This window comes from Myotis lucifugus, unplaced genomic scaffold (assembly GCF_000147115.1).
Source record: "Myotis lucifugus unplaced genomic scaffold, Myoluc2.0 scaffold_138, whole genome shotgun sequence".
Lineage (NCBI taxonomy): Eukaryota > Metazoa > Chordata > Mammalia > Chiroptera > Vespertilionidae > Myotis > Myotis lucifugus.
The window spans coordinates 2,490,415-2,517,266 of NW_005871186.1; the positions used below are offsets into that span (position 1 = coordinate 2,490,415).

General features: G+C 37.8%; 3 protein-coding genes across 4 annotated transcripts; all 3 read right to left on the reverse strand.

Annotated features, from left to right (window-relative positions):
* Positions 1–568: 568 nt before the first annotated feature.
* LOC102437519 (olfactory receptor 52Z1-like) lies at positions 569–7,045 on the reverse strand. 2 transcript variants are annotated; one of them, XM_023758801.1, is made up of 3 exons: positions 7,032–7,045; positions 6,309–6,340; positions 569–1,479 (listed from the first exon to the last, which is right to left on the reverse strand). In XM_023758801.1, the coding sequence occupies exons 1-3, from the start codon at positions 7,043–7,045 to the stop codon at positions 569–571; spliced, it is 957 nt and encodes a 318-aa protein (XP_023614569.1). The 2 variants fall into 2 exon arrangements, with proteins under 2 accessions (XP_023614569.1, XP_006094686.1); XM_006094624.2 differs by lacking the exons at positions 6,309–6,340; positions 7,032–7,045 and having other exon boundaries at positions 569–1,564.
* Positions 7,046–12,937: 5,892 nt separating this feature from the next.
* Positions 12,938–13,900, reverse strand: LOC102437816 (olfactory receptor 51V1). The gene has a single exon (XM_006094625.1). The coding sequence runs from the start codon at positions 13,898–13,900 to the stop codon at positions 12,938–12,940; it is 963 nt and encodes a 320-aa protein (XP_006094687.1).
* Positions 13,901–23,819: 9,919 nt separating this feature from the next.
* On the reverse strand, positions 23,820–25,383 carry LOC102431276 (hemoglobin subunit beta). Its single transcript, XM_006094540.3, has 3 exons — positions 25,256–25,383; positions 24,934–25,156; positions 23,820–24,072 (listed from the first exon to the last, which is right to left on the reverse strand). The coding sequence occupies exons 1-3, from the start codon at positions 25,345–25,347 to the stop codon at positions 23,944–23,946; spliced, it is 444 nt and encodes a 147-aa protein (XP_006094602.1). The 5' UTR covers positions 25,348–25,383; the 3' UTR covers positions 23,820–23,943.
* Positions 25,384–26,852: the final 1,469 nt, after the last annotated feature.

Consider the following 26,852-nt stretch of genomic DNA (forward strand, 5'->3'; position numbering starts at 1 on the left):
TGTATAGGTTTCAAGTGTATAATTCTGTTATTCATCAGCTGTATGTTGCATTGTTTGCCCATCACCCAAAGTCAAATCTTCTTCCATCACCATATATTTGATCTTCTTTATCCTTTACTACTCCCCAAACCCCCCTTCCCTCTGGTAACCACCATACTATTGTCTGTGTCTATGAGTTTTGTTTGTTTTTCTTGTTTGTTTATTTTTAGCTTTCAGTTTTATACCCCACATATGAGTGACACCATATGGTTCTTAACTTGTTCTGTCTAACTTATTTCACTTAGTATGATATTCTTACAATCCATCCATGTGGTAGAAAATGGCAGTATTTCATCTTTTTATGGCGAGTAGTACTCCATTGCACATGTGTACCACATCTTCTTTATCCAATCATCTGCCATAGTGTTTTCATGTCTTGGCTACCATGAATAATGCTGCAATGAACATTGTGGTGCATATATTTTGGGGAATGAAAGTTTTCAAACTTTGAGGGAGGGTAGATGCACAGGAGAGGGATTGCCGGGTATTATAACAATTCTATCTTTAACTTTTTAATGTATTCTTTATTTTAACAACATGTGCTGATGGGGGAGAAACGCAAAAGTACTCGCTCTTGAATCTGTTTTGTCTTCACCCCGTAAATAATGGGGTTGAGCATAGGGGGCACCACTACATAGAGGTTAGCTATTAGAATGTGGATGTGGTGAGGGATGATTTTACCCCCAAAGCGATGGACAAAAAATGAAAAGAATGCTGGAGCATAGAACATAAGTATGACACAAATGTGGGAACCACATGTACTAAGAGCCTTACATCTGGCAGCCCAAGAAGGTATCCGAAACACTGTGAGAAGGATCATTGTGTAGGACACAATGATAAACACTACATCCAGTCCTGTAGAGAGTAGAGCCACAGTCAGACCATAAATTATGTTGACATGGATGCTGTCACATGCCAATCTAGCAATACCCATGTGCTCACAGTAGGAATGGGGAATGGTGTTTCTCCCACAATATGTAAGTCGGTATACCAGGAAAATAAATGGAAAGCATATGACAAAGCTCCTGATCACAGCTGCTATGCCAATCTTCCTAATGACCGAGGAGGTTAGGATTGTGGTGTATCTCAGTGGGTAACAGATGGCCACATAGCGGTCAAATGCCATGGCCAGGAGAATAGCAGATTCTGCCACAAAGATGAAATGTATGAAGAACATCTGAGATACACAGCTACCAAAGGATATATCCATGGAATGGAACCAGAAGATTGCCAGCATCTTGGGGGCTGTTGCTGTGGAGAGCAGGACATCTGCTAAGGCCAGCATGGAGAGGAAGAGATACATGGGCTCATGGAGATTGCACTCAGTCATGATTAAGAAGATTAGGAAGGTATTGCCTACAACAGCCACAATGTACATGGAGCAGATAGGGATGGAGATCCAGGTGTGCGAATCTTCCAGTCCTGGGATTCCAATCAGGACATACCACATATCCTGGGGATCGGTATGATTGTAAAAGGAAGGCACCATCTGTGGCTGCATATTCCAGGCCTAGTACCTTTACTGAAAGACCATGGGGCTGACTGAGGATTCAGGAGCTCCGCCTTTGGCTGAATGATATCGGATCAAATGGTTCCCCCCACAATATATTGTTCTCTGTGAAAGAATAAGGAGATGGATTAACTAGCCTAAAAGTGCACTCTGACTCCTTCCATGGAAGAGTTAAATATATCCTGGGAAAAAAGTTAACATTTCATAAGTTCTTAGTATGTTATAGTACTTTATGTATATTAACTTATTAAATTTTCATGATAGACTGTTAAAAAGACTTTTACAGTAATCCATGACATGGATACTGTTATTATTTCTATAGATGAAAAAAGAAAACATCCTTTAGACCTTCAGCCTTTTGCCGGTCCCACTGGATTCAAAGTCAGGCAGGATAAACTTGAAAGCTCTGATCTTAATGACCAGTCAATACTCGCTATAAAAATAAAACTAGATATAACCATGTCATTGAATTTTTCATTGATCACATCCCTGAGTAAACAGGCAGATGTGAAATTGAATTATACTGCTGATGGAAGAGGAAAAAAATAGGTGTTGACAAAATAGATTTCAAGAAATATGGCACTTATGCCCTTTTCAACATTGATTGATTTGATGCTAAGCCCTGTGCTAGGCGTTGAGGACACAGGTGAATTAATTGATCCCTGTCTTCCAATCAATATATCCCTTAAAATTGTAGGACTGACATTAAAAACTATATTTTTAATGCCAAATTGAGTTGGGTTCTTAAATGTATATGATTAGCATGTGGTGAAGGAAAATCATTTTAAACCACTTGGGTCACTGATTGAAAATCAGACAATATACTTTGTACTTCCAAAGACCACCACAGCAGCAAATCACTTAATGCTTTCACATTATAAAGCAGGAGTCTATAGTTCTTCAATAAAAGGAAGGGGAGGTAATTTATTGATTACTATTTGTATAAGTTCCCAAAGAATGTAGACAGAAGGAAGGGAGATGTTGGGTGAAAAGTCAGGCTAGGAGATACAACATTAGGATAAGCTGTAAAGTGTGTTTGTATACATATAGACATAGATATAAACCAACGTGTAGACATAGGTACAAAATAAATGGATGACAAGTGGCTCCCATCCTCCCCCAGTCTCAATTCTCAATAAAAGTTAGCTAAATATCTTATTTTTTAAGGTTGTACATAGGAGTCAGAATGACTACCTTTTTATTTCTTGATTTTACTGCAATCCAGTGTATTAACCATTGTACAGTATAGTTTTACTACCTTTACTTTTATTTTTATTGGGTCTTCAATATCGTAATCCCTTTTTTTATATGATTGAAAAGTTTGGCCTCTATTTTTTTGTTATAAGTTGGAATATACTCAAATGGTCATCCTATTTTTCTTTTATATAAGTTGCAGTGTAATTCTTTTAAAATAATAAAATATATTGATATGCATAAATATATGGATCTACTTTAATTATATAAATTAATTGAATAACCATTTAACATATAGCTATGATTAATTGTTTGAAAATTTTAATGGGCTTTTGATGCTTCGGGGAGTGGGAGAAAGGATAATTTTGAGTACACTTATACAGACCTATGACAGAGCCATATATGAGTGTAGTGCAATTGTGAAGGTGGGGCTTATAGTAAGAGAGGTTTCATAAGGACATTAAGGTTGGATGGGCTAGAAGGAGCCAATGGGGGAAAAGGAGTATATATGTAATATCTTCAACAATAAAGAGTTAAAAAAAAGATTGGGGAGATAAGAGTCTAAGTAATAGAAAGAAATACAGAAATGTAGATGGGAGGGAGGAAAATAAATTTGGCAAGTGTTCCTCCAACTCTAATCTGTTTTGTTTTGTTAGGTTTTAGCATTATCACTTGTGGTTACCTAACTTATAGGTCTGGGGCTCCTTGTAGCATTAATTTATAATATTACTAATGGAATATTCTGACTAAATTGTTAATAAATGCACGGAGAACTGTGTGGAAATACAAAAAGTGTGCTTCTAGGGCCACATAGAGTTGAATTTAAATACTGGCTAAGTCATGTTCTGGCTGCATGGCCATTTAAAAGTTACTTAATTTGTGGTTCAGTTTTTATTTGTAAAATACCTAAAAACAAGCACCAATTACAAATGTGCATCAACTCTGAAGTTAGTATTTTAGGATGTTCACTACATAAACTAGATATGATTCTATTGCCAACAACATATGCAATTAGGGCACTAGCAAAATTACCATCATTAAGACTAAAAATTTCATTTTCTGGACTTTAGGCTTATGAGCCAGTATACAGAGACTGACCTGGTTTAGGATATCCACAAAAGCCATGGTTTGTTTTCCCGTAGTGAGCACATGATACCAATTGATAATTTTCACCCCAAAACTATACTTTTACTTTTATAACATACAGGAAGTTTAACATACTGATAATGGACAGTTGGGCTTAGAAATAGAGTATTCTTGCCCTATCACCAATGTAACATCTTTGTTATATAGAAAAGAGAGTTAAATATCTGAATTTCAGCTTTTTCTAGCCCAATACCTGATGTGTAATGAATATTCAGTAAATTCTATGAAAAAAATCATGAATATATTTATGTATATGTATATATGTGTCCCAAAAATGTATATACATTTTAACAGCTGATAGCTGTTAAGTGAAAATGAAGTGTATTTTTAATAAACACGACCTTTGTAATGATATTTATAGTGTATGTACATTTTTTGGGACACCTGTGTATATAATTTATCTTTACTAAACTTGTTAAATAACTGAGCCTTGTTTTTAACTACTGGAATATAAGTTCAATGTATACAAACACTACATTCAGATCTGCATGTCAAAGAAAAATGACCATTACATTAACATATTCTAAATGAAAAATACATGTATTTGTGCTCTTTGCAGAGGTCCCATTCAATAAAAGAGCACAAAGAGATACTACAATTGCAGATCAAGTTCAGAGTTAAAGTCACGTCCAATGCATCATAGGTCAGGGTTAAAGAAACTGCAAGATGATTCAGATCCAGAAAGAATGAGCAGCTTCTACAGTTTCCTGATTTTTTCCCCCTGGTGTCTTTATCTATATGTCTTCACTAAGCATAACTCAGTTTACTTACCTTTAGTTTCTAGGATCCTGAAAGTTGAGTGGAGAAAAAAATAAAAAGCAAGATTTTCACAACACAAATAGAAATCTGGAACTCTCTATTTATACCTTCTTTTAGGCATCTCTCGGGAGCAGCATCTTCAGTCCCCGGAGGATTGCATTTTATTCCTCTTTTAGAAAAGAGATGGCCTCAAGCTGGTTCTGGTACATAGTCCTCAGGGAGAAGCACCCTTGCTTTCTCATCCTCTACAATTTATTCAGCTGCTCCTCTGGAGAGCATCTTCAGACACTCAAATTAACACATGCAACTAAATTCCAAGTTTCCTTTACACGTCAGAGACTCGTGCTACTGCAGTACAAGCTTCCACAAGCTTTCAGTGCCACCTGTGGAAGAATTGTACGCTCTTAGAAGGCTCCTAAAACTGCATTCTGTCATCTTATTTACTTTGAAATGTTTAGGCTGCTGAGCTTGGTCACATAGTCAGCATCAGAGGGGTCCATAAATTCTACCAGCTACTATAAAGATCCCTTTCATCCTTTGAAACACATTTTAAAAGTTTTAATGTGGGTTACAGTTGGAGGAAAAAAGAGATAGATACAAGTTCCACTATACTAATGGGATTTAAAAAGATAAAGTAAAATATGTATATTAAAAAAACATCTGGTACAACATTTTTGTCTCTTCAATGATTAATGTTGTTGTACTCTTCTGTTTTCTGTATAGTGAATTAAAAGGAGCAATGATGAGTACAATAAAATAAAATAAAACAAAAATAAAACTGACTCCATGAAAATGAAAGAGATTTGTGGAGAAAGGAATGCTTCCTCATTAACTTCTTTCAAATGGAGCCTCCCAAATAACCCTGATGTGCTCATATTTAACAAAGACTTCCTGAAAGCTGCTTTCACCTATATTAGCATAGATTCCCTATAAATGTAATGACTGACCATCAGCTGACCTCGATTGGATGATCAATATCAGACAAATGGCCAAATCGGCCAGTCAGTTACCTGGACATGTTTGTAATTACTGGCTGAGAGAAGCAATATGTTATTACTCAAGTGTGAATATTGTCTGGAAAGAGAGCCACAAAATGTTCCCTACATTTCAAATGCTTTATATCCAAAGACATTGAAACTAAAAATGATGGTTTATTGAATAGCTTCTCCCAGTGGTTTTAGATATAAAAAAGGACAAATACTTATTTTCCCACCTATCCTTGGAAAAGAAATTAAGGGAATCAAAGCATAGTAGAGGAAAAGAGACTGAGGAAGAAGAGTGAGAAATTAGGTGACAATAGAAATTGGTCTCTACATCTGATTTTCTGATGGTGACCAGAACAAAGAATGGAGGCACAGGTTGAGGCTGTCGGCTCTACTTATTCTGATACTTTCCAGTCTGGGGACTCTGCAGCCGTGGTTATTTAATCTCTGAAGATTTTTGTTCGTTTGTTTTTTATCAAAAGGGTTTGGTAAATAATGATTTCAGATACATATTTTCTTCGGATATAGTTATGTTTTTTGATAAATAAGTTTTGGTAGATAATGTTTTAAATACCAGAGGGCTGTAAATTATTACTAATTTAAAGCCCATTTCCAGTAATATCCTATACAGAGAGATTAATTATTACTTAAGACCTTCCATACATTTAGTCTCTCTTATAGAGATGTCTCTAGCCCATTATCTGAAATACTTGGGTCACATTTTTAGGAAAGTAATTTTCTAGATTTTAGAAAAATTACATGGTCATATTCTTGATATTAGGTAACAATATTATTGGGGTATTGATGAGTCCCTCATAGTCAAATAGATTGATATTATTTCAACAAACATAGAATATTGAACTATGCAAATACCTTCACAACAGTTTATGTACGGTTTTGTCATTGCTTTAGGCCAGCTTGTGCAGCCAAAAGCTTCAGATTTCAAAGTTCCACGGATTTCAAAAGAATGAATAAGGGATTGTAACTCTGTAACTAAAATAATGGTAGAAATTTCATGGGCCTTGGTTTTCTGTAAATTAAGCGTGATGAACTGGTTGGGATTTTTCCTTTAAATATGCTTTAATATTTAAGTTTCTCTAAGCTGACCTTCCATAGCTGTTTTATAGGCAAGAGAGATTCCTGAATGCTAGTACATCAGCCAAAAAATGAGAGAGAGAAAGTCTAATGAAAGCCTTCACCTCACCATAGGACCTAAATAAGAAGACTATAAAGAGATCCTCTGTGCTCCACCTATTCATCCCTGCCTGCCTCCCTCCCTCTCCCTGAACCCTGACCAACAATTGACCTTTACACTCTTTTTATGATTTTGCCTTTTCTAAAATGTTACATAGTTAAAATCTTGTAAATATATGTAGCCATCTCAGGATGTCTCCTTTCACTTAGCAATATGCATTTAAGGTTCTTCCATGTCTTTTCACAGCTTGATAGCTCAGTCTATAAACAAAGAATATTATATTGTATGAATGCACCACAATTTGTTTATCCACCCATTTTAGTTGCTTCAAATTTTTGCAATTATACATAAAGCTGCTATAAACATGCATGTGAATATCTTTGTGTGGACATAAGTTTTCAACTCGGGTAAAATATCTAGGAGTTTAACAGCTGGATCACATGATAAGGCAAAGTTTATTTTTGTAATAAACTGTAAAACTCTTCTTCGAAGTGTCAGTACCATTTTGCATTTCCACCACCAATAAATGAGTGTCCTTATTGTTCTGCATCCTCCCCAGTATTTGATGTTGTCAGTGTTTTGAATTTTAGCCATTCTAATGGGTGTGTAGTAATATTTCATGACTGTTTTAGTTTGCACTTTCCTACTAACAAATGATATTGAACATATTTTCATGTAATTATTGCCATTTGTATATCCTCTTTGGTGATGTGTCCAGATCTTTTGATCATGTTTCAACTTAGTTGTTTATTTTCTTATAGTTGAGTTTTAAGAGCTCTTTGTATATTTTGAATAAAAGTCCTTTATTAGATAAGTATTTTGCAAATATTTTCTGCCAGCCTATAGCTTGTCTTTTTATTCTCTTAACTTACTATGAAATCATATATATGTATATATATATATTTTTTTCTTTCTTTTTTCTGGATACTTGGTGGAATCTGTGAGCTTTTGCTGTGTCTATTGTTCTAAGAAAACTCTTGTATAATTTTCAAATTCTTAATTTTAACCAATTTCTCTTTTATTTTTATCTTCCCTATCTTTCTAGTACTTCTATTAATGAGTTTTTGGTGTTCTTGGATTGACCTTATATACTTTACTTCTCCAAGTTCTCATATTTAATACTTAATTATTTTGTTCTACATTCTTAAATCTATCTCCTGAGACTTCTATTAATTTTTATTTCATCTCTCATATTACTTAATTTCAAATAATCTTTGTGTTATCTAATTGCTTCTTATTAATAATACTCTGTTCTTATATCAAGGATGTAATATGACTTTTTCATTAAGAGTATTATTTATGGACTTATCTTCATTTTTAAGTTTTATTTTCTGCTCTAAATAAAATCTGTACTCAGTTAATTTTTAAAATTTGTGTTGGATATGTTATTTTTTGTATTGGTGTATTTAATCACAGCCCTGGTAATCCTTTGCTGTCCCTCCCTATTTTGTGGTGAAGGACCAAGAATTTAGTAGGGATTTCTAGGAACTTGGTGGGATTTGTTATCTGGTCAGTCACTTTGTAGGTTGCTGAGAAAGGAGCTTCCCCAATTAGGTGAATGAATACTCAAATGCCAGTATCTGTTTGTCTTTTCTTTTGAGACAGTTTTTACTGAAAATAATCCCCAAACTCTTTAATTGTGGAATATCAGTCTGATTAGTATTTTAGGAGATAAATAGGAAAGTGTTTTCCATGAGCTTCAGCATTCAATATGTATTATTTTACAAAATTCTTCTATTTTATATATATAACACCTTAGTCCTTATATCCTTTATACCTAATTCTAAAAATATGAATCATATTTATCTCATTTATTATTGTTTTTTTGTTGTAGTTGTTGTTTTTTTGCCTGAAAAAGGAGTGGGTATCTGGATACTTTCATTAGGAAATCTCACACTGATGTTCACCTTTTCGATCCATGCTCAGTCCCACACTGAGTTTTTCCAGGGTTGCTCGATGCAGATCATTTTTCTTCTTAGTATTCCCTCCTGTAAATACTTGGAATTCATATTTACCTATCTTGTCTTGTTTTTGAGAATACTATGTAAGATTTCCTATCTTTATAAAATTTTTTTTAATAAAAACCACTATCATTTCCTTTCAGTGTATCTGCATGTACAACTATAAGTTTATTGGATTATAGAAAGTAGCAGAAATAAAACTTTTCAATCTGCCAAGTTTACATGTAAATTGACACTTTAATATTCCTTAAATTTGCATTGTATTACTAAATTAAGCACAGAAATGTGCATAAATAATGATACAGATTGATGAATTGGCACACAATCAACAAAAGCATATAAGCAACACTCTGAACAAGAAAGAGAACACCACCAGCATCCCAAAACTAGCATAGATTCTGATTCAGTAGGGCTGGACTGGAGCTTGAGATTCTGCATTTCTTTAGGCTACTGATGTGCTGAGGGTACAGGACCAGAAACCACACTTTTAGTAGAAGAGCTTTAGGACACCAGTTACCACTGCAAAGGAGTTCTTGACTGGGTTGTTTTGTTTGTTTATTTATTTGTTTTCAATTTCCAATGGAGTCATTCTAGAAAATGGATGTATTTTGGTCTCTATTTATTACTCTAGCAGATTCTCCCCTTTTAAAATAGTGGTCACAAATATCCTGGGGAACAAACACATGGCCTCATGTATAAAATCTTCTGAGTCTATTTAACACTAAAGTTTTGATAGACCTAGGAAAATTAGTCAGTGTACCATGAGCATCTCCTGGTGGATTTATTATGAGTAGATTATTTTTACTATAAGCTTGTTTCCTCACTTCCAAGAATCACTGATCTTTCCCATCATGGCCCTTAGCTTTTTGATTTGGGGGTAAATCCAACTGAGGCTAGACTTGCTGATTTCCTGCATCCTACTGTCACCTCACCCCAGCCTATATTCTTTTGAAGGAGAATATAGGGGGCAACCTGGGTGGGGGGAGGTAGCAATCTGTGCCAGTAACCAGTATCCTAATGCACATTATTGTTAGCCTATAATTAAGTCACTGCCCCTTAATTAGGCAATAATCTGTTTTCCTAAATACTCCCAGTTTCCAAGAGCCACAAATGAAGAATTTAACAGCTTAGTCAGAGGAGAGGTCACTGGTACCACCCAGACCAGGACTTTAGCTGTAATCTTACTTTCCCATTTTAACTAACTTAAGTAGGACTGCAAAAGCCCACCACAAAAGCCCAGAAGTTGGGAAACAAGAATTTTAGGAATATATATAAAGAGTAATCTCATTGTATAAAGAAGTTCAGGCTTTGGATCTTCGAATCCCCTGAGCCAGCAGCGCTGCTTTGAATAAAGGTTTCTTTTTTTCCCCGAATCTCTGAGTACTCGTTGTGTATTTTCTGGTCACCTGGTAAATTCTGCAACACTTTGGCTTTCTCCTTATTAGTTCTGACTTTATTTAAGGGAGCAGTGTACAATGGCATGACAGTTTGCCTATAACACAACCAAAAAGAGGAGAATGTGTATTTCCCTAAACTCACTGTGTTCCTTTAGTAGTGCTTCCCACTCAAGCTGGACTGTAGCCTTTCAGGTCTCATAATGAAGTCTGGTCAACTCCTACAAGGTTACTGTTTCTCACCGGCTCTCCAGGCCACTACTTTGACAACAGTGTCAGGACTTAATTCATGAATGAAAGGTTTCCTATTTCATAAAATTGGCTTTCTGGAATCTATGGAAGAATGTTTCTGCCTAGTTTCTCAAAAGACTGCAAAGTGCCAGATGGTGCTTTTAACACCTGTGATACGTCTATCTGTTCTCACTGCCAGGACCTGAGTGGATGACTCTGAAATGGTCTTTCCTCCCTAGGAAGAAGTGTAGTTATTTTACCAGTTAGCTCCCCATGATAGAAGCTTCCAGAAAACAATTAAAAATAAAGACTTTATAAACCTCTTCCTTTCTGTGTAAAACCTAGTAATCATAGGAAATTTACTTTCATCAGCTTTCTTTACTCATCTTCCTTCCTTTGGTAGACCTCCTTCCATTTTGTCATGAATTTTAAACATTCTGAAGTACTTCATAAATCTCATCATCATACTAAAACTATATAGTTCTAAATTAAACTATGATTTCTGAGAATATACCAGATATCTTCATGCCTATTTTTCACAGCCATTTTTTCCAACTATGTTGGTTTTATAAATTGCCATAATCTAAAGTACAGATACTCATAGTGTAAAATTCTCAGATGAACCCTCATACTCACCATATTAAACATGACTCTCAGTCCAACCACTCAGGTGTGTTGGATATATAACTCTATTCCTTTAACTCAGCATAAGTTCATGTTGGTACTTCCATCATGCCTGGCAGGTGGAAAATATATCCTGCTATTGCAGAGGTCCCTGCCTCCCCAAGATTGAGTCAGCTCTGAGGAGAGGTCATTATATAGTATCAAGGCATTGAAGGGAACTTGTCTGGTTATTGAGCAACATGTGCCCAAAGATTATGTGTGAGACACCTACATGACCTTTACAGCTTCCATAGCTAACTGCTACTTTCGTTCTAAAATTGATCCATACAAATCTTATGAAACTGGCCATGTTTCAGTCTGTCGATCTGGCCCATGCAGTATCCATCATCATTAGGGCACTAGTACAATATTTGACATTCATATTAACCTAATTAATTATAGTACAGTTATTTTGGTTCTGTAGCAAGAGGATAAATCCCATTCAATTAGCAATTAGAGTACAGTTATTTTTCATCCCCATGTTAGACACTATTTTAACTCTGGTATCTTTGGCTAACTCCTCATTGATTTCAGAAAATTTGCTCTCTTCTCCTTCTAATTAACTCCCTATTCTAAACCTGGAGTCCTAATTTATTACCCTGTGGATAATTTTCCATTTTTTTATTTCTGGCAAAGATACTTTAGTCTGTTCAGGAAATGTAGTCTGTTCTGGAAATTAAGCCAATATTTTTCTTTTTGAGACAGAGTCAATAAACAGAGATGAATTAATTGAATGAAATACAGAAAGGAGAAAAAGGCATAAACAGATTATTTTAAATAAAAGTTTCAAATACATATGTTAGATTTATATATAAAAATATTAAGATATACTTGCTTTCTTGGTGTAAAATTAATGCATTAATCTGTTGAGTGTTAATACTTTCCACCTTATGTATCTAAGAGATTATAGGAAGATAAAACCAATTACTTCTCTTTATCCCTATAGACAATTAACTGATTCCTTTTTTTTTTCATAAACTCAGGGTCAGTCATAAGCACACAGTTTCATCTGTTTAGGACATTGTTTTGGATTTAAAAGCAAAGGATTCAGAGAAAAATCCACTTCCAGCTACATAATAACATATAACAAAACATAAGGCTCTCAATTTAGAGTAGATGTGGTAAAAGTTGAATTGCAAGTCGTATTTGATTGTATGTTCTTTTTATAAACTATACCTGCACTGCCTAATACAGTGGTCTTTTAATATTTAAATATAAATTAACTATAGTTAACCAGAATTTGAAAAGGATTTGCACAGTTGTACTAAGTATATTCCAAGTGCTCAATAGCCATATGTAGCTATTGATCTACTTATTCTATATTATAGAACATTGCCATCATTTTAGAAAAATTCTGGTTGGACAATTCTGGTCCAGATAGTAACCACAATATTCCTGTGAGTTTGGAACTTTTTTCATTTTGAAGATTAATTAACTATATCTCAGAGAATTAAAGAAGCTGCAAGTTATACACTTTTGAAACTATAAGACCTAGGATTTGAATTTACTGCAAAGAAAATACTTGAAAAAATATTTTGGGGCACTTAACTACTTTCATACTCTCTTGAATGTTATTGTACTTGTGGAATAACTTACATATGTTTTGTTTTGCACAAAGCAACAGTTGATAGGGTTTATGAAATGTTTCAGATGGAGTCTCCCACCTCCAACGCCAAGAACAACTCATTTCCAGGTCATAGAATAAAATGGAACCTGTTTGTAGGTCATCCTCTGACTACATGTAAAGTATGTTTTAAAATCAAGAATCATGGACTCAGGATGAAAGCTCTAACTCTAACAAAATTTATTTTTGTGTACTTACTATTGTTGTGTCTTTTTATTTCTTAAAAAACCTGAGTATCTCAATGGATTTTCAGAGAAAAAAGTCTGAGCATTCTGCTACGAATCTGTTGGGTCTTGACACTGTAGATGATGGGGTTCATCAAAGGTGGGAAAAGGATATAGATGTTGCCCATGAGGACATGGACCATGGGAGAGAGATGCTTGCCAAAACGGTGCACCATTGTTAGGCCAATGATAGGGATGTAGAACACCAGGACAGCACAGATGTGGGAGATGCAGGTCTGAAAGGACTTACGCCGCTCCTCCTGAGAGGCGATTGTCAGAACTGATTTAAGAATCATGACATAGGAGAAAAGGATAAGAACAGCATCCACCAATAGTGTGCAAATGACCAACATCAGGGCATAGTAGCTATTGAATCGGATGTCTGAGCAAGCTAGATGGAGAAGGTCCTGGTGCAGGCAGAAAGAGTGAGAGAGAATGTGGGGATGGCAGTAATTTAAGAACTTTAGGCGAATGATGACCGGAGGTATGAGTAGTGTACTCCTACATAAGATTGCCACCCCAATTTTTATGATTTTGTCATTAGTTAGGATGGAGGAGTATCGTAGTGGGTGGCAAATGGCAATGTAGCGATCAAAAGCCATAGCGAGGAGGACTGAGGACTCCATGAAGGACAGGCCATGGATGAAATAGGACTGGGCAATGCAGGCATCCAGACTGACTTCCTGGCTGAGCCCCCACAGGATCCCCAGCACCGTGTGCACTGTGGACAGCCCCATGCACAGGTCAGTGAGGGCCAGCATGGCCAGGAAGTAGAACATGGGCTGGTGCAGGCTGGGCTCAGTCCGGATCACATGCAGCACCATGCAGTTGCCCAGAAGTACCATGGCATAGATGGCAGAGAAGGGGATGGAGATCCAGGGATATTGCTGCTCCAGGCCAGAAAATCCAGTGAGATGGAAGGAGGAGAAATTCCTAGTAGGGCTTATTGAAGCAATCACTCTGGAACTGAAATACATCTTCCAGGCAGCAAGAGTGTTTATTTCAAAGGGAAATGATTCAATTTCAGGTGAGTTAGATAGAATTTTGAAGTAAACTGTGCTATTGTAAATCAACTGACTTGACAAAACATAGCCAAGCAACTCTGTTTTAGAGGCATATTACCTGCTGTGTGGAAGAGAGGGGTCTTTTTTGGATGTCATTTAAAAGTCATTATTCATCCACTGGCAGGGCTCAGCGCTGTCCTTAGAAGCCACATGTAAGAACGAATAGTTTACAGTAGAAAACTAATTTTCAGAAAAGATATGGTGCCTGGGACATTTTCCCAAGGATGCTGGTGAGATGCTGTAACTGTAAAATTGGGAGCTGAGGTTCTCAAAATAATTCTCCCCCTCCTCCCTCCAGTTCATTAAGCATTTAAGAATAATCCTGGAGCTTTAATATTATAAGTGCATTTAAATAGTCATTTCATACCCATCTTTTCCTACGTTGTGCTGCCTCCAAATGCATTTTTCCTCCATATAGTATTTAATGAAGGTGCTTCTGTTTTATTCCACTCCAGATGACAAAGCCAACAATTACTTTTTCTTCCTTGGTGATAGACAGGGAAGAATATTTATACGCAAGACCTTTGGTGGATGATTTCCCACAGGAGCGCTGTCCCTCTGAGATGTTAGACTCATCTGTGCCTTTGGGGCACAGAGGCTTGGGTTGTACCACACCCTCTGGCATTAGTCCATTGTATTCTGTGAACTCATTCATTCATTCAATTGGGTCCATTGAGTATTCATTTAATATGCTTTTATGGAAGAGATTGAGCAATTGTTTTTTCTTCCTTAGAATTTGCCATTTTATAGACCAGAAGGTTAATGTCAAGTAGCTGTCTAGAATTTTAAAAGCCTCATTGCAGTAGAATTGATTGGCTTCTCCTTCACATAATTTTCCTGCCTCAAGTTCTGGCCCTGAAAGTCTTTGCAAAAGATTTAAAGGCTCCTGTAAAGTAGATAGGTGTTTAAAAGTTCATATTGGCTTGCCTGTTTGATTTAGTTATTTCAATGTGTTAAAGTAGCATCAGATTCTGGCTTGCTTTTGTGACCTAATCCTCATCTTTATTATTATAGCTCACCAGGCAGCTCCTCAGGTTAATCTTCTTCTGAATGTACCTTTTGTCCCTGTCAACATTAGATAACTTAGCTCACTATTTTAATACATTTCCTCCATCAAATGGAATTTCTTTGCCCTTTAAAGAAAAATTGGTCAGCTTTTAAACATTTATTTTTTTAAAATTACCATTTCCCTTCTTTTATGAGACTTTTCTACCGATCTTCTCTCTGCCTAAGATGGTTTTTCACAAAGAGGAGACGGGTTGAGGTAAAGTTCCTCAACCTTTGCTTCCTCTTGTAAAACAGTCTTACCTCACCCTACGCATCTCCTCTAGTTGGTTGTTCTTGGGTTTTATCCTTTATAATAAATTCATAATAGTAAGCTAAAAAAAAAAACAGTCTTAAAATTTCCCTCTGCATCTCAACCATCACTTTTCAGGAAACCCCTTAACTAAAGCATGTTCCCATATATTTTATTATTTTGATAACACATATTTATATTTATAAACACTGCACAATTATAGAGGTACAAAAATAAGATAAGCCCTAATTGGTTTGGCTCAGTGGAAAGAGCATCGGCCTGCAGACTTTCTGGTCAAGGGCACATGCCCAGATTGTGGGCCCGACCCCCAGTAGGGGGCGTGCAGGAGGCAGCTGATCAATGGTTCTTTCTCATCATTGATGTTTCTACCTCTCTTTCCCTCTCCCTTCTTCTCTGAAATCAATAAGAATATATTTTTTAAAAAATAAGATAAATATAAATACATTGTAAAAATGCCACATGCATCCTTATTGCCACATGCAATCAGTCTTGTGTCATTGAATATAAGGTTTAGATGACATATAAAACAGACGCTGCCCTAGGAATCCTTGCTGACCTTGGGTACAACATTCAGAATTCAAATAAGATTCCTACAATTCTGACCCAGACATATAGACAAATCCCTGGGATTGAGGACAAAGGAATCAAAGGATGTAGGCGTACATTAAAAGCACATACGCTCATTCAGGCTTCTTCAAACTAACCACAAATTTTTATGGTGCCTCCACAGAGAGTATCAGCCTTTTAGCAGCAGAAGATCAATAGATGTTTGAATTTTTTTTAAGTTCTATTTTAAGATGTAGATGGGAGTCAGAAGAGGATAGTGTTGATGAGACCAATCAATGAAGATTTCAAGAGGAAAGTGTTCAGATATGTCAGATGCACCATATGCTCCACCTGCACTAAAAAAGAGAGAACAAAAAGACCAACATTTCCCCAAACATCATGCTGTGTTATGCCACTTCGAAGTCATGGTGCATAATAATTCTTTTTAATTTGTAGCAACCAGAACAATGCCTGGCATAAAACAAATAACTAAACAGAATAAGCAGCAGTGAATTTGAGTCTGGGGAAGTGATAGGATTCTGGTACTCCCTCTGTGTGCTTTGTCTAGAATTCTGGAATGTTCATTTAGAAAACACACATGTAATCAAATTAAACACATCATATTTTTAGGGGACTTTTTTCTTATTCTTTTCAATTCAAACTGACCCAAATGTTCAGGCATCTGTACTTTTATTTCTATCATTGAAAATAATATCCTGTATTATTACTTTTCAAATTAGATAGGTTAATGACCAATAGTCTTTGCTTACCCTAAAGGCATAGAGCAAGAATGTTGGGTCTAAAAATCAGTGTCTTTATAATTATATTGAATAGAAAACATTGTTGTTATTTTTTAAGACAGTCCAGGTTTTTGTTTATTCTTCAGTATAATTATTAAATGACACCCACACAGGAATTGCTTTGAACAATTAATTAATTATATTGCCACTCTTTGAGAGATAATTTCTCTAATGGTCCCATCTGTCCACCAGCAGGGGGCAGAAGTAATCCATTGATTCTTCTCCTTCCTCCCTCCCCCCCCCCCTTTCTTCAAAGAAGCATAAAGCAGGTTTGTTTTAAACCTGGTTAAACATAAGTGAGGCCAAGCATCTTAGCTCTTAGCATGGCTAAAGAACTAAGAACCTTCTGTAAGGCTAATCCAAAGAATGTGTGTTCAGAGGTTCTGATATGCTAACACTGGAGATAATTTATTCACCACAAAGCCAGAGTAAACTTGAAATTTCAGTTTACATGAAGTGTTATGATTATTAAAGTGAATGAGCTCTTTATTATATATTATTTCTTTGTTTATATATTTTATGATATATTTATACTTTTCTATTTATATTGTGTAAGTTATCTATAAATGTATTATTATCATGATTAAAATATTGAAACATTATTATCCATAATTTAGAAGCATGACAAATATTATAGTATATGGTACATATGTTTAACTGTTGCCATCTGTATATTTAATACATTTTCCTTAGGATTTCTGTGATTTGATTAAAGTATGACATAAATACAGGGAGTTTACCTGTTTTATTTTAACATTTTCCTATATATAAGAAAATGTGAGACAATTTAAATAAAAAACAGATATAATAAAATGACAAACACATCCGCCGAGGGGTCCCAGATTAGAGAGGGTGCAGGCCGGGCTGAGATACACCCCCTCCCCATGCATGAATTTTGTGCACTGGTCCACTAGTAAATATATAAAGTATTATACATATTTAAAATTGTCCCCAATGAATTGTAGAATAGGTCAATAAAATCTAATTCAGACCAATAAAATCTAATTATAGAATAGGCCAGTAAAATATAATCCAATAAAATGTTATCTCATTTTCAAGATAAAGAAATTTGTAAAGATTTTCTAAGAAATTAAGTACCAAAATCCAGGTAGGGGAAGTTTTCTGTCATTATTTGTTCAAATAGGTTTTCCATTTCTTGCTCTCTTCTTCTTCTGGCACCCCCATTATACAAAGGTTGGTATGATTAAAGTTGTTCCAGAAACTCCTTACACTATTATCATTTTTTCCCCTTTTTTTGTTGTGCTGATTGGGTGTTTTTTGCTTCTTTATGTTCCAATGATTTGACTATCTGTTTCAGCTACTTTACTGTTGAGTTCCTGTAATGTATTCTTCATTTCAGTTAGTGTGTTCTTCATTTCTGATTGGTCCTTTGTTATGTCTCCTATGTATTTGTTGGAGTATTTACTAAGTTCATCTACTCTTCCCCTAAATTCATTGAGCATCTTTATAACCAGTAATTTCAACTCTGCATCTGGCAGAGTACTTGTCTCTATTTTGTCTAGTTCTTTTTCTGGAATTAAACATTTGGGACATTTTGTTTTTGTGTTAAGATTTTGTCTCCTCAGTTTGTCAGGCTTCCTGTGTTTTTTTTGTTTTGTTTTTTTTTTTAAATATATTTTATTGATTTTTTACAGAGAGGAAGGGAGAGAGATAGAGAGTTAGAAATATCGATGAGAGAGAAACATTGATCAGCTACCTCCTGCACATCTCCTACTGGGGATGTGCCCACAACCAAGGTACATGCTCTTGACTGGAATTGAACCTGGGACCTTTCAGTCCGCAGGCTGATGCTCTATCCACTGAGCCAAACCAGTTACGGCAGCCTTCCTGTGTTTGTTTCTATGTGTTAGGTAAAACTGCTAAGTCTCCCGGGCTTGGTAAAGTGGCTTTATGTAGTAGAGGTCCTGTAGGGCACAGCGGTGCAGCCTCCCCAGTCACCTGAGCTGGGCACTTCAGGACCACCCCACATGTGAGCTTTGTGCACCCTCTTGTTGTAGTTGAGCCTTGATTGCATTTGCCACACCAATGGCAGGGATTTACCACCAGGGTGATAGGCTACTACCATGGAGGATCTGCTGTGCAGGGGCTGACCCCATGGAACAGAATACAATTCAGTGGAGCTCAGGTACTCACCCTGTCCACACCTTGAGTGTGTTGCTCAGGGAGGTAATTGGGTGGTGCTTCCACATTACCTGAAGGCATTCACCAGGTGTGCTGGCTCTGGGGCCTCCCAGGAAGTGCAGGCCAAGATCAGCAGCTGCCTGTGCCCTTCTTGGGGCCACCTCGCATGAGCTACAAAGTGATCTGCAGATGGCTGCTACTTGTGCTGGATTTAGGAAAGGCCACACTCTGAACCAAGGCTGGCGGTTGCTAGTGCAGGGAATGGGGCCACCTAGGGAGAGGTATGGGGCACACAGAGGCCAGATTCTGCTTGTTTGAGAGGTTTTTAGGAAAGTTGGCTGCATGAGCCAAGACAGGCCTTTGGACCCACAAGTTGGGTGGGGTTTCAAGGAATCACCAGGGCAGGGTGAACAGTGTTAGAGATGTTGATTTAGATTCAGCCATGTCATCTGCCTCCCTATTTTGTGGTGGGAGGGCTCAGCAAAGGAACAGTGGCTTCTGCCAGCACGTCTACCTGGGAAAAAGGTGCCCCTCCATCCCCCACCCTGATGTCAGAAAATTTATTTCCTCCCCATGTGTCCCTGGTGCCTTTAAAGCTGCTGCCCCCAGTGCTGGAGTGAGTAGATCGCAATAAATTAGTGCATTGACCCTTTAAGAGGAATGTCTGGGGCTCCAGAAGCCTTCCTTCTCACTCAGCCACAATCCCCATTGGTGTCTACATCCAGAAGTTATCAGGACTTCTCTTCCCAACACTAGAACCCTGGGCTGGGGGTTCTGGTGTGCGGCTGAAGCTTCTCACTCCTAAAGGGGACCTCCACCCCCAATTTTTAACCAATACATGTGGGAATAGAACCAGCCAATTTTGTATCTCTGCCCCTCTTACCAGTCTTCGTGTGGTTTCTTCCTCATATTCTTAGTTATAGGACTTCTGTTCAGCTAGATTTCAGGTGGTTCAGAATGATGGCTGTTCTGTAGTTTGGTTGTAATTTTGATGTGGTTGTAGGAAGTTCCCAATACTGCATTTATCTACACTGCCATCTTGACTGGAAGTGTACATCACTTTTACTGAGGTGTCATCTGTTAAATTCTTTGGCAGCCGAATAGTTCTTAAGTACATAAAAAGGGATAGCAATGTAAGGATGCAGGATAAAATGGGAAAATAAAAGAAAATAAAACTTTTCTGGAGTGGTGTTGAAAATTTGCTATGCAGTGAAAAGTATAATGAACCCAACTGTGTGCTTGAAATTCAGAATTATCATCACCGTGGTCATTACTGAAACAAAACCAAAAAGGGGGTAGTAATCCAAATAATCTTTCTGTTTCTATATGGGAATGCAAACAAGATTTCTCTTCTTTGCCCAGCATCTGAACAAGTTGAATAAAGTCTATCAAATGCATACAGAGGAAAAACAATTAATCCAAACAGTGGTAAGTCTGCCCGACTGTTGTTGTTGATTTCATAAGCCTCTATAAATTGCTTTATTGTTTGCTAGGTCCAATATTTTTTTTTTATCCTATGCACTTTACTGACAAGCACCTACCCCATGCAAGGGTGTCAGTTATCAATGGATTGCCTCTCAATTACAAATCTACACTTAATGGGCTCTTCTATGATAATGGAGATAGACTCTTAAAAATTCCAGTTGACACAATGATAAGTTGTGCTGGTGAGGCCCTAGTTCTATTGTGATCCTTTAGTCATGATCCTGCAAAAATCTCTGTCTCTGCAGCACCAGACTAGGGCAAGGCATTGAGCCTCTTTGGTGCCAGCCTCTAGCAGTACACATGGCTTTGCAGCAGAACATTTCAGGCTAGCACCTCCTGTGAGTGGCTCTCCTTTTTATACCCCATGGATGGCTTTGCAGTAGAGTGTTATTCTTCTGGAATTTTCCCATGACTCACTTCTTCAACCCTCAGTTTTATAGAAAGAACTGAGGTTCAGTTAATTTACATGGGTGGCTTCCACTGACACCCCAGGGAGCAGATTCTCAATAAATGTTGCTGGCAGGGCCCCTCCCAATGGGTGGCTACTTATGCATCTTCCTTTAGGCAACTTTGCAGCCTCAAAAATTGTTTAACCTTCTGTTGAGCCTCAGGCATGCTCTCTCTCAACAGCTTTGTTTATCTGTCCCAGGAGAAAAACCTCCCCCAGATTGTTTCTAATTGATTGCTCTAGGAGCAGTGACTGCTCCCTATGTCTTCTCTTCTTATATTTTTAGAATCCTCTTTACTCCTTATTGACTAATCTTTAATTTCTCCAATCTCTGGTTATAGTTAATAATTCCTTATCATTAAATGTCTCTTTTCAAATTTCAGTGTGGTTTTAGCCTCCTAAATCACACAGATTCCTGAATATAAGAGGTTGGGGGATATGAGTGGTACTAGGTAAGCACTAATATTTCTTGCTCTGGTTTTTCTCTTTCATGAGACAGTTCGTTTTAGGCATCATAATGAATATTAATTAATGACACCACTTCTACTCTTCTTGTTCATAATAATGTTAACAAAACACTATTAGATTACATTTGCTAAGACATGTATCAGGCACTGTGAAGTGTCAGATGTTGCAATAAACTTTTTTGTATGCCTTATCTCATTTAATCCTTACAGTCACACCATAAGAAAGACATATATCACTTTGGATATTTTATAGGAAAGAAAAATGAGGTTCAGGCAGCATATGTGAAGTGGTAATGTATTTAATCCAGGCTGCTTGATTTCAAAGCTTATGTTCTAAACTGCTATACCATTTTATCTCACTTGTCAATTCGCTGTATAAGCATCTCATATGCAGAGTGGTTAGATTGCATTCTTTTGTTTATAAACTTCTAATTTTAAATGTGTCCTCTACAGTGTTCACCAAAGTTTATATTCATATTTTATTTTATCCTGTCCTGTCTTCTCCTGCCCTGTCCTATCCTTCCTTATCCTATCTACCAGGAGGCAGTTTTGCTTCAATTGTCTTTCCTTCTTACTTGAAATTATCAGAATACCAAACATGTTACTGATAGGGGCAAAAATGGAATGTTGGGGAACCAGCTAGAACTGTAAGAAATACTAAACATGCTCTGTTAGCTGTTATTGTTTTATTCTGATTAAAGAAGGCACATTCTAACTTGGTGGGCAGCTTCACTCTGGACCTGGGAGCTCACCTGGAAATTCAGCCCATACTCCTCATCTATTATCATGGAAAGATGAACAACTTTGCTGCAGAAACCAGAATTGCCAGCCCTTTGAAGACCGCTGCCCTTTTTGCATATCACTAAGCCCTTTGAAGAGCCCCAGCCCTCTGCTTACCTGTTAACTGCCCATTTGGCATACCCTTTGGATAGTTCCTCATGTAGTCTTTGTCCTCCTTTTACCCAATATAAACAGCTGGCTTATGATGGGGTACAGAGCAGATTTTTGTGGGTGACCTGCTGTTTTCCCATATTGCTGGCAATATTGGAATAAACATGCATATATGATTCAACCTTATCTCTGCTTAATTGGCTCAAGTAGTGACCGGCAGCAGGGACCCATTGATGGTCCTATTACATTACTACTGTATTTGTCAATGGTTTGGTACATGCTATTCACCCTTTCCATTTTTTTCTCCTTCTATTTCTGACCAGCATCTACTCATCCTTATTACTCATTTCACCCTCTGATCTCATTAAATCCTGTACACACTGATTTATAGTCACTTGTTAGATGCCTTACTTTTAATACCTTCCAAATTAGATTACTATTTGGGGTACAGAGGAGACATGAACCATTTCAAATTCTTACTTTATTTCAAGCAGCCAGCACCCATCTAAGGGGCTATTGAATGAGGAAATAACATAGGGTGTGCTGCTGATGATAACACTATGCTAATGACTACACCGGTAGAGCAGCCATCAGAGGTAAGATAAGGAAGAGAAGAGACCTCCAGTCAATTCTTGGATATGAATGCAAAAGCATCCTGAAGAGACTGGGATTCCTTTGGTGTAAGCCTGTGACAGGATTTCGGGAATATCAAGCCATAAAAAGTCCCTCAGTCCTATCTTTTTCACAATATTAGCAGGCCCCTCTTCCAAATACAGACTGTGAAAGGCTCCAGGGCCGAGGCAGTGAAATGCCCTTCCCCAGCTTCCTGTCCCACAAGAAGATCTGTATAAGGTGATGAGGGAACTAGCATAACAGTGATGGGGAGGAAGAGCAATGGGAACAGCAAAACATGTAAAAAAAATTTAGAGGAACAGGAGTATCTCTAGGCAGAAGAATTTAGTGGATTTGGGCTGTGACATTCTGGACAACTGAAGACATTTATAAGCAAGGCTAAAAAATAATATAAATGAAACATAGCAAAATTCTAACCCCCAAATTAATCTTTAACTTGAATGTTTTTCTGAAACAAAAAGAAAAAAACAGCAGGGTCTGCTTCCCACATATTAACTATTTCATCATTATTATTTTTATTTATTTATTTATTTTTAAATATATATTTTATTGATTTTTTACAGCGAGGAAGGGAGAGGGATAGAGAGTTAGAAACATCGATCAGCTGCCTCCTGCACACCCCACACTGGGGATATGCCCGCAACCAAGGTACATGCCCTTGACTGGAATCGAACCAGGGACCCTTCGGTCCGCAGGCCGACGCTCTATCCACTGAGCCAAACTGGTCAGGGCTATTTTATTATTTTTTAATCTTTATTGTTGAAAGTATTACATAGGTCCTCCTTTTCCCCCCATTAACCTCTTCCAGCCCACTTCCATCCCTCCTCACTCCCAGGCCTTCACCACCCTCATTGTCTCTGTCCATGGGTTATGCATACATGCATACAAGTTCATTGGTTGATCTCTTCCTACCCATCCTCCCCTGCCTTTCCTCTGAGGACACATATTAATTGTTTACAACCTCTCTTTTCATGGAATCCAGGATATAGACATACTTTCCTGACCTCTGACCTTGCCCCTCATTTCTTTATGTTTTAAATGCCTTGCCCTCCCATGTGCCTATCTGAGTGAGAGAGGCAGACATAATTAAAAAACACCAGTTCAATGAGAATAAATGCTTTTTATTAGGCAGAAGCCAGATACTCAAAGCCCTTCATAGAATTCCCATGTGCAGCTGTTGGGCTCTGGGGCGCAAGGCACCTTTTCCGGAAAACAGGAAAAGGAGCTCAGTGGTATTTGTGAGCCAGGGCAGTGGCCACACCAAGTGCCAGCTTCTGGAAGGCACCCTGCACCTGGGGGGTGAATTCCTTGCCAAAGTGGCGAGCCAGCACAACCACCAGCACGTTGCCCAGGAGCTGTGAGGAAGACACAAGAGGCATGGTCATTAGCAGGTGGACCAGCTTGGACTTAGAATATTCCAGCCTCTTTCCAAGCTGTGTTTTTCAAATATAAGCAGAAAGATAGTAGGATCTCTGATGTTACTATTGATGCAAATCCATCCACATCAGGCTGAATTTTTACTTGATAACATTCTTCCCTTTCTGTCTTACCCCAGAACTTAAGTTATCACTTTTATTCTTTTTAAATATATTTTTATTGGTTTCAGAGAGGAAGGAAGAGAAAGAGAGAGAGAGAGAGAGAGAGAGAGAGAGAGAGAGAGAGAGAGAACCATCCATTGGCTGCCTCCTGCACGCCTCCCACAGGGGGTCAAGCCCACAACCCAGGAATGTGCCCTGGACCAGAATCAAACCCAGGACCCTTCAGTCTACAGGCCAATGATCTATCACTGAGCCAAACTGGCCAGGACACTATTATTCTTTAGAACCATTCAAAGAAGTAATAGCACATTTGAAAAGAAGACATAAAGGAGAGAGAGTATAGGTTATTTTAAGTGGAGTATTATTTTGTAAAAATTAAACATTCAAAATAAACAGTTTACTTCAAAAATAAAGAGAAGACATTGCAGAAAATGAAAAGAAAAGAAAAAAAGAACGAGAATAAAAAGAGGAAGCAATAGTTGTGAGCAAAGAAGGCACAAGAAATTAAATGGTTCTGTGTAGTCCTTAGTGATGTATATAAAACTATATACATTTTGAAAGGCATTAAATAATGAAATATGGTAAGGTTAAAAGGAACCTGGAAGAACGGGTAGGTGAAGAACCAAAGAGAAAGCCTAGAAAGTGAAAAGCAAAAAGTAGTACATCTCCTAGACTCACCTTGAAGTTCTCAGGATCCACGTGCAGCTTGTCACAATGCAGTTCACTCAGGCTAGCAAAGGTGCCCTTCAGGTTGTCGACATTCTTCAGACCCTCGCCGAAGGAGTTCAGCACTTTCTTGCCATGGGCCTTCACCTTACTATTGCCCATCACAGCAGCGGCATTGGACAGGTCCCCAAAGGAGGTGAAGAACCTCTGAGTCCAGGGGTAGACCACCAGCAGCCTGAGGGGTGAATGCAGCACAGAGGACAGAGGGAGTGAGTGCCTGTCAGAAACTCACACACCCAGCTTCCACTCACTCTCCTTATGCCTGGATACCTACCTGCCCAGGGCCTCACCACCAACTTCATCCACATTCACCTTGCCCCACAGGCCAGAGACAGCGGCCTTCTCATCAGCAGTCAGATGCACCATGGTGGCTGTTTGTGTAGTTGCTAGTGAACACGGTTGTGTCAGAAGCAAGTGTAAGCACCAGCTAACCCTGCTCTTCTTTTATGTCCAGCCCTGGCCCCTGCCCTCCCAGCTCCTGTGAGCAGATTGGCCCAGGCCGGGGTGTGGTTCTACAGAGTGAGGACTCAATGATGACAGTTATGCCTGTCCTTGCCAGTTCTGGCACTGGCTTGGGAGTCTGCTTTAGACCCTCAGCCCTCTCTAGGCATCTCAAAGTCCCATCCAGGAGTACAAATTGCTACTTAAAATCACCCTCCTTAAAAAATTTGCTTATATGATTTTTAGAATCACAGCCTGGTAATGTCTTAGAGTTCACCTCCTCAGTTTTCTTTTTTGACAAATGAAGAATCTGAGGTCCAGAAAATTCAACTTAAGGGTATATGGATGGTTCACTCCTGTCTTCAGGGTACACATATTTATAAGGACAGCATGGATGATACCTTTGCCCCAGTTCTAAGTATATCTTTCTTTACTTGGTTTGGATCATATCCTCCTGGTAAGAAAATATCTACTTTGTTCATTTAAAAAAACTCATATAACCAAATAAAAATGATGATTAAAAAGTAGAATAAATATAAATCAGGAATGTTCTGTGAAATAGTTGCCCTATTAGATTTGGGGATCCACAGATAGAAACTTAGAGGTCTCTCAATGTTGTAAGACATACGGATAAGTAAAAAATCAATTACAACCTCAAATTGTCAGTAACCCAGAAGGGAACAATGTGTTAAAATACTACCCAGGGACACGTAAATTTTTTCTTCCTGGACTGAACTGGGAAAGAAAATATCAGTATCTGAGAGAATAGAGAAGTGTTCTGTGACTTAAAAGAAGGGGTGGGAAAGTGGAAAGGCATTCCTGCCTTAGTGCCTCTTATTTTTTCCTTAGGCCACTAAGCATTCTGTGTGTATAATCATTTCTCTGATGCAAATTCATCACCCATGTTTTATTTGTTTAAAACTTCTTTTACTAAAATTTACTCTTTTATCTCTACAGCTTTTCTAATACCCATGCCCTGCCCCACCCATATAACCCCTGGAGCTCCTTTTTCTCATGTAATAAATTCTGTTAACTTCTCAGGCTAGGAAAGAAAGTGTAAATTTCTTCTACCTGTTATTAAAAGATACAATGAAAAGGCCTAAATTAGCAAGTAGTTCTGAGCTGGGTACAGGACCTTTGGGTTCCCCGAGGCCTGATAATTATTTTCCCTAATTTTAATCATCACTACTTCCTATGTCCATGTGTCTCCTACCTTAGATTCTTCTCCTGATTCAGGTGCCCTGAGGTATAGAATCACCTTTCTCTCTCCTTTGCGATCACTGGCAACAAATATGTAACAGAAGTCTTCTTTCTTAAATCTTCTTTGGCCATAAATGATCTAAGGGTCACTCTTGTACCGGCAGTGGCTGCAGCCACTGTCTTCCTGGTTTCAGGACAGAAGTTGCTGCTTTCTCTCACTATTTCTACTT

Coding starts and splice junctions, on each gene's coding strand:
- LOC102437519 (XM_006094624.2), bottom strand. CDS start 1,540: ATGCAGCCACAGATGGTGCCTTCCTTTTACAATCATACCGATCCCCAG.
- LOC102437816 (XM_006094625.1), bottom strand. CDS start 13,900: ATGTATTTCAGTTCCAGAGTGATTGCTTCAATAAGCCCTACTAGGAAT.
- LOC102431276 (XM_006094540.3), bottom strand. CDS start 25,347: ATGGTGCATCTGACTGCTGATGAGAAGGCCGCTGTCTCTGGCCTGTGG. Junction 25,157..25,255: donor GGTGGTGAGGCCCTGGGCAG/GTAGGTATCCAG, acceptor TTCACCCCTCAG/GCTGCTGGTGGTCTACCCCT. Junction 24,073..24,933: donor TGGATCCTGAGAACTTCAAG/GTGAGTCTAGGA, acceptor TCTTCCTCACAG/CTCCTGGGCAACGTGCTGGT.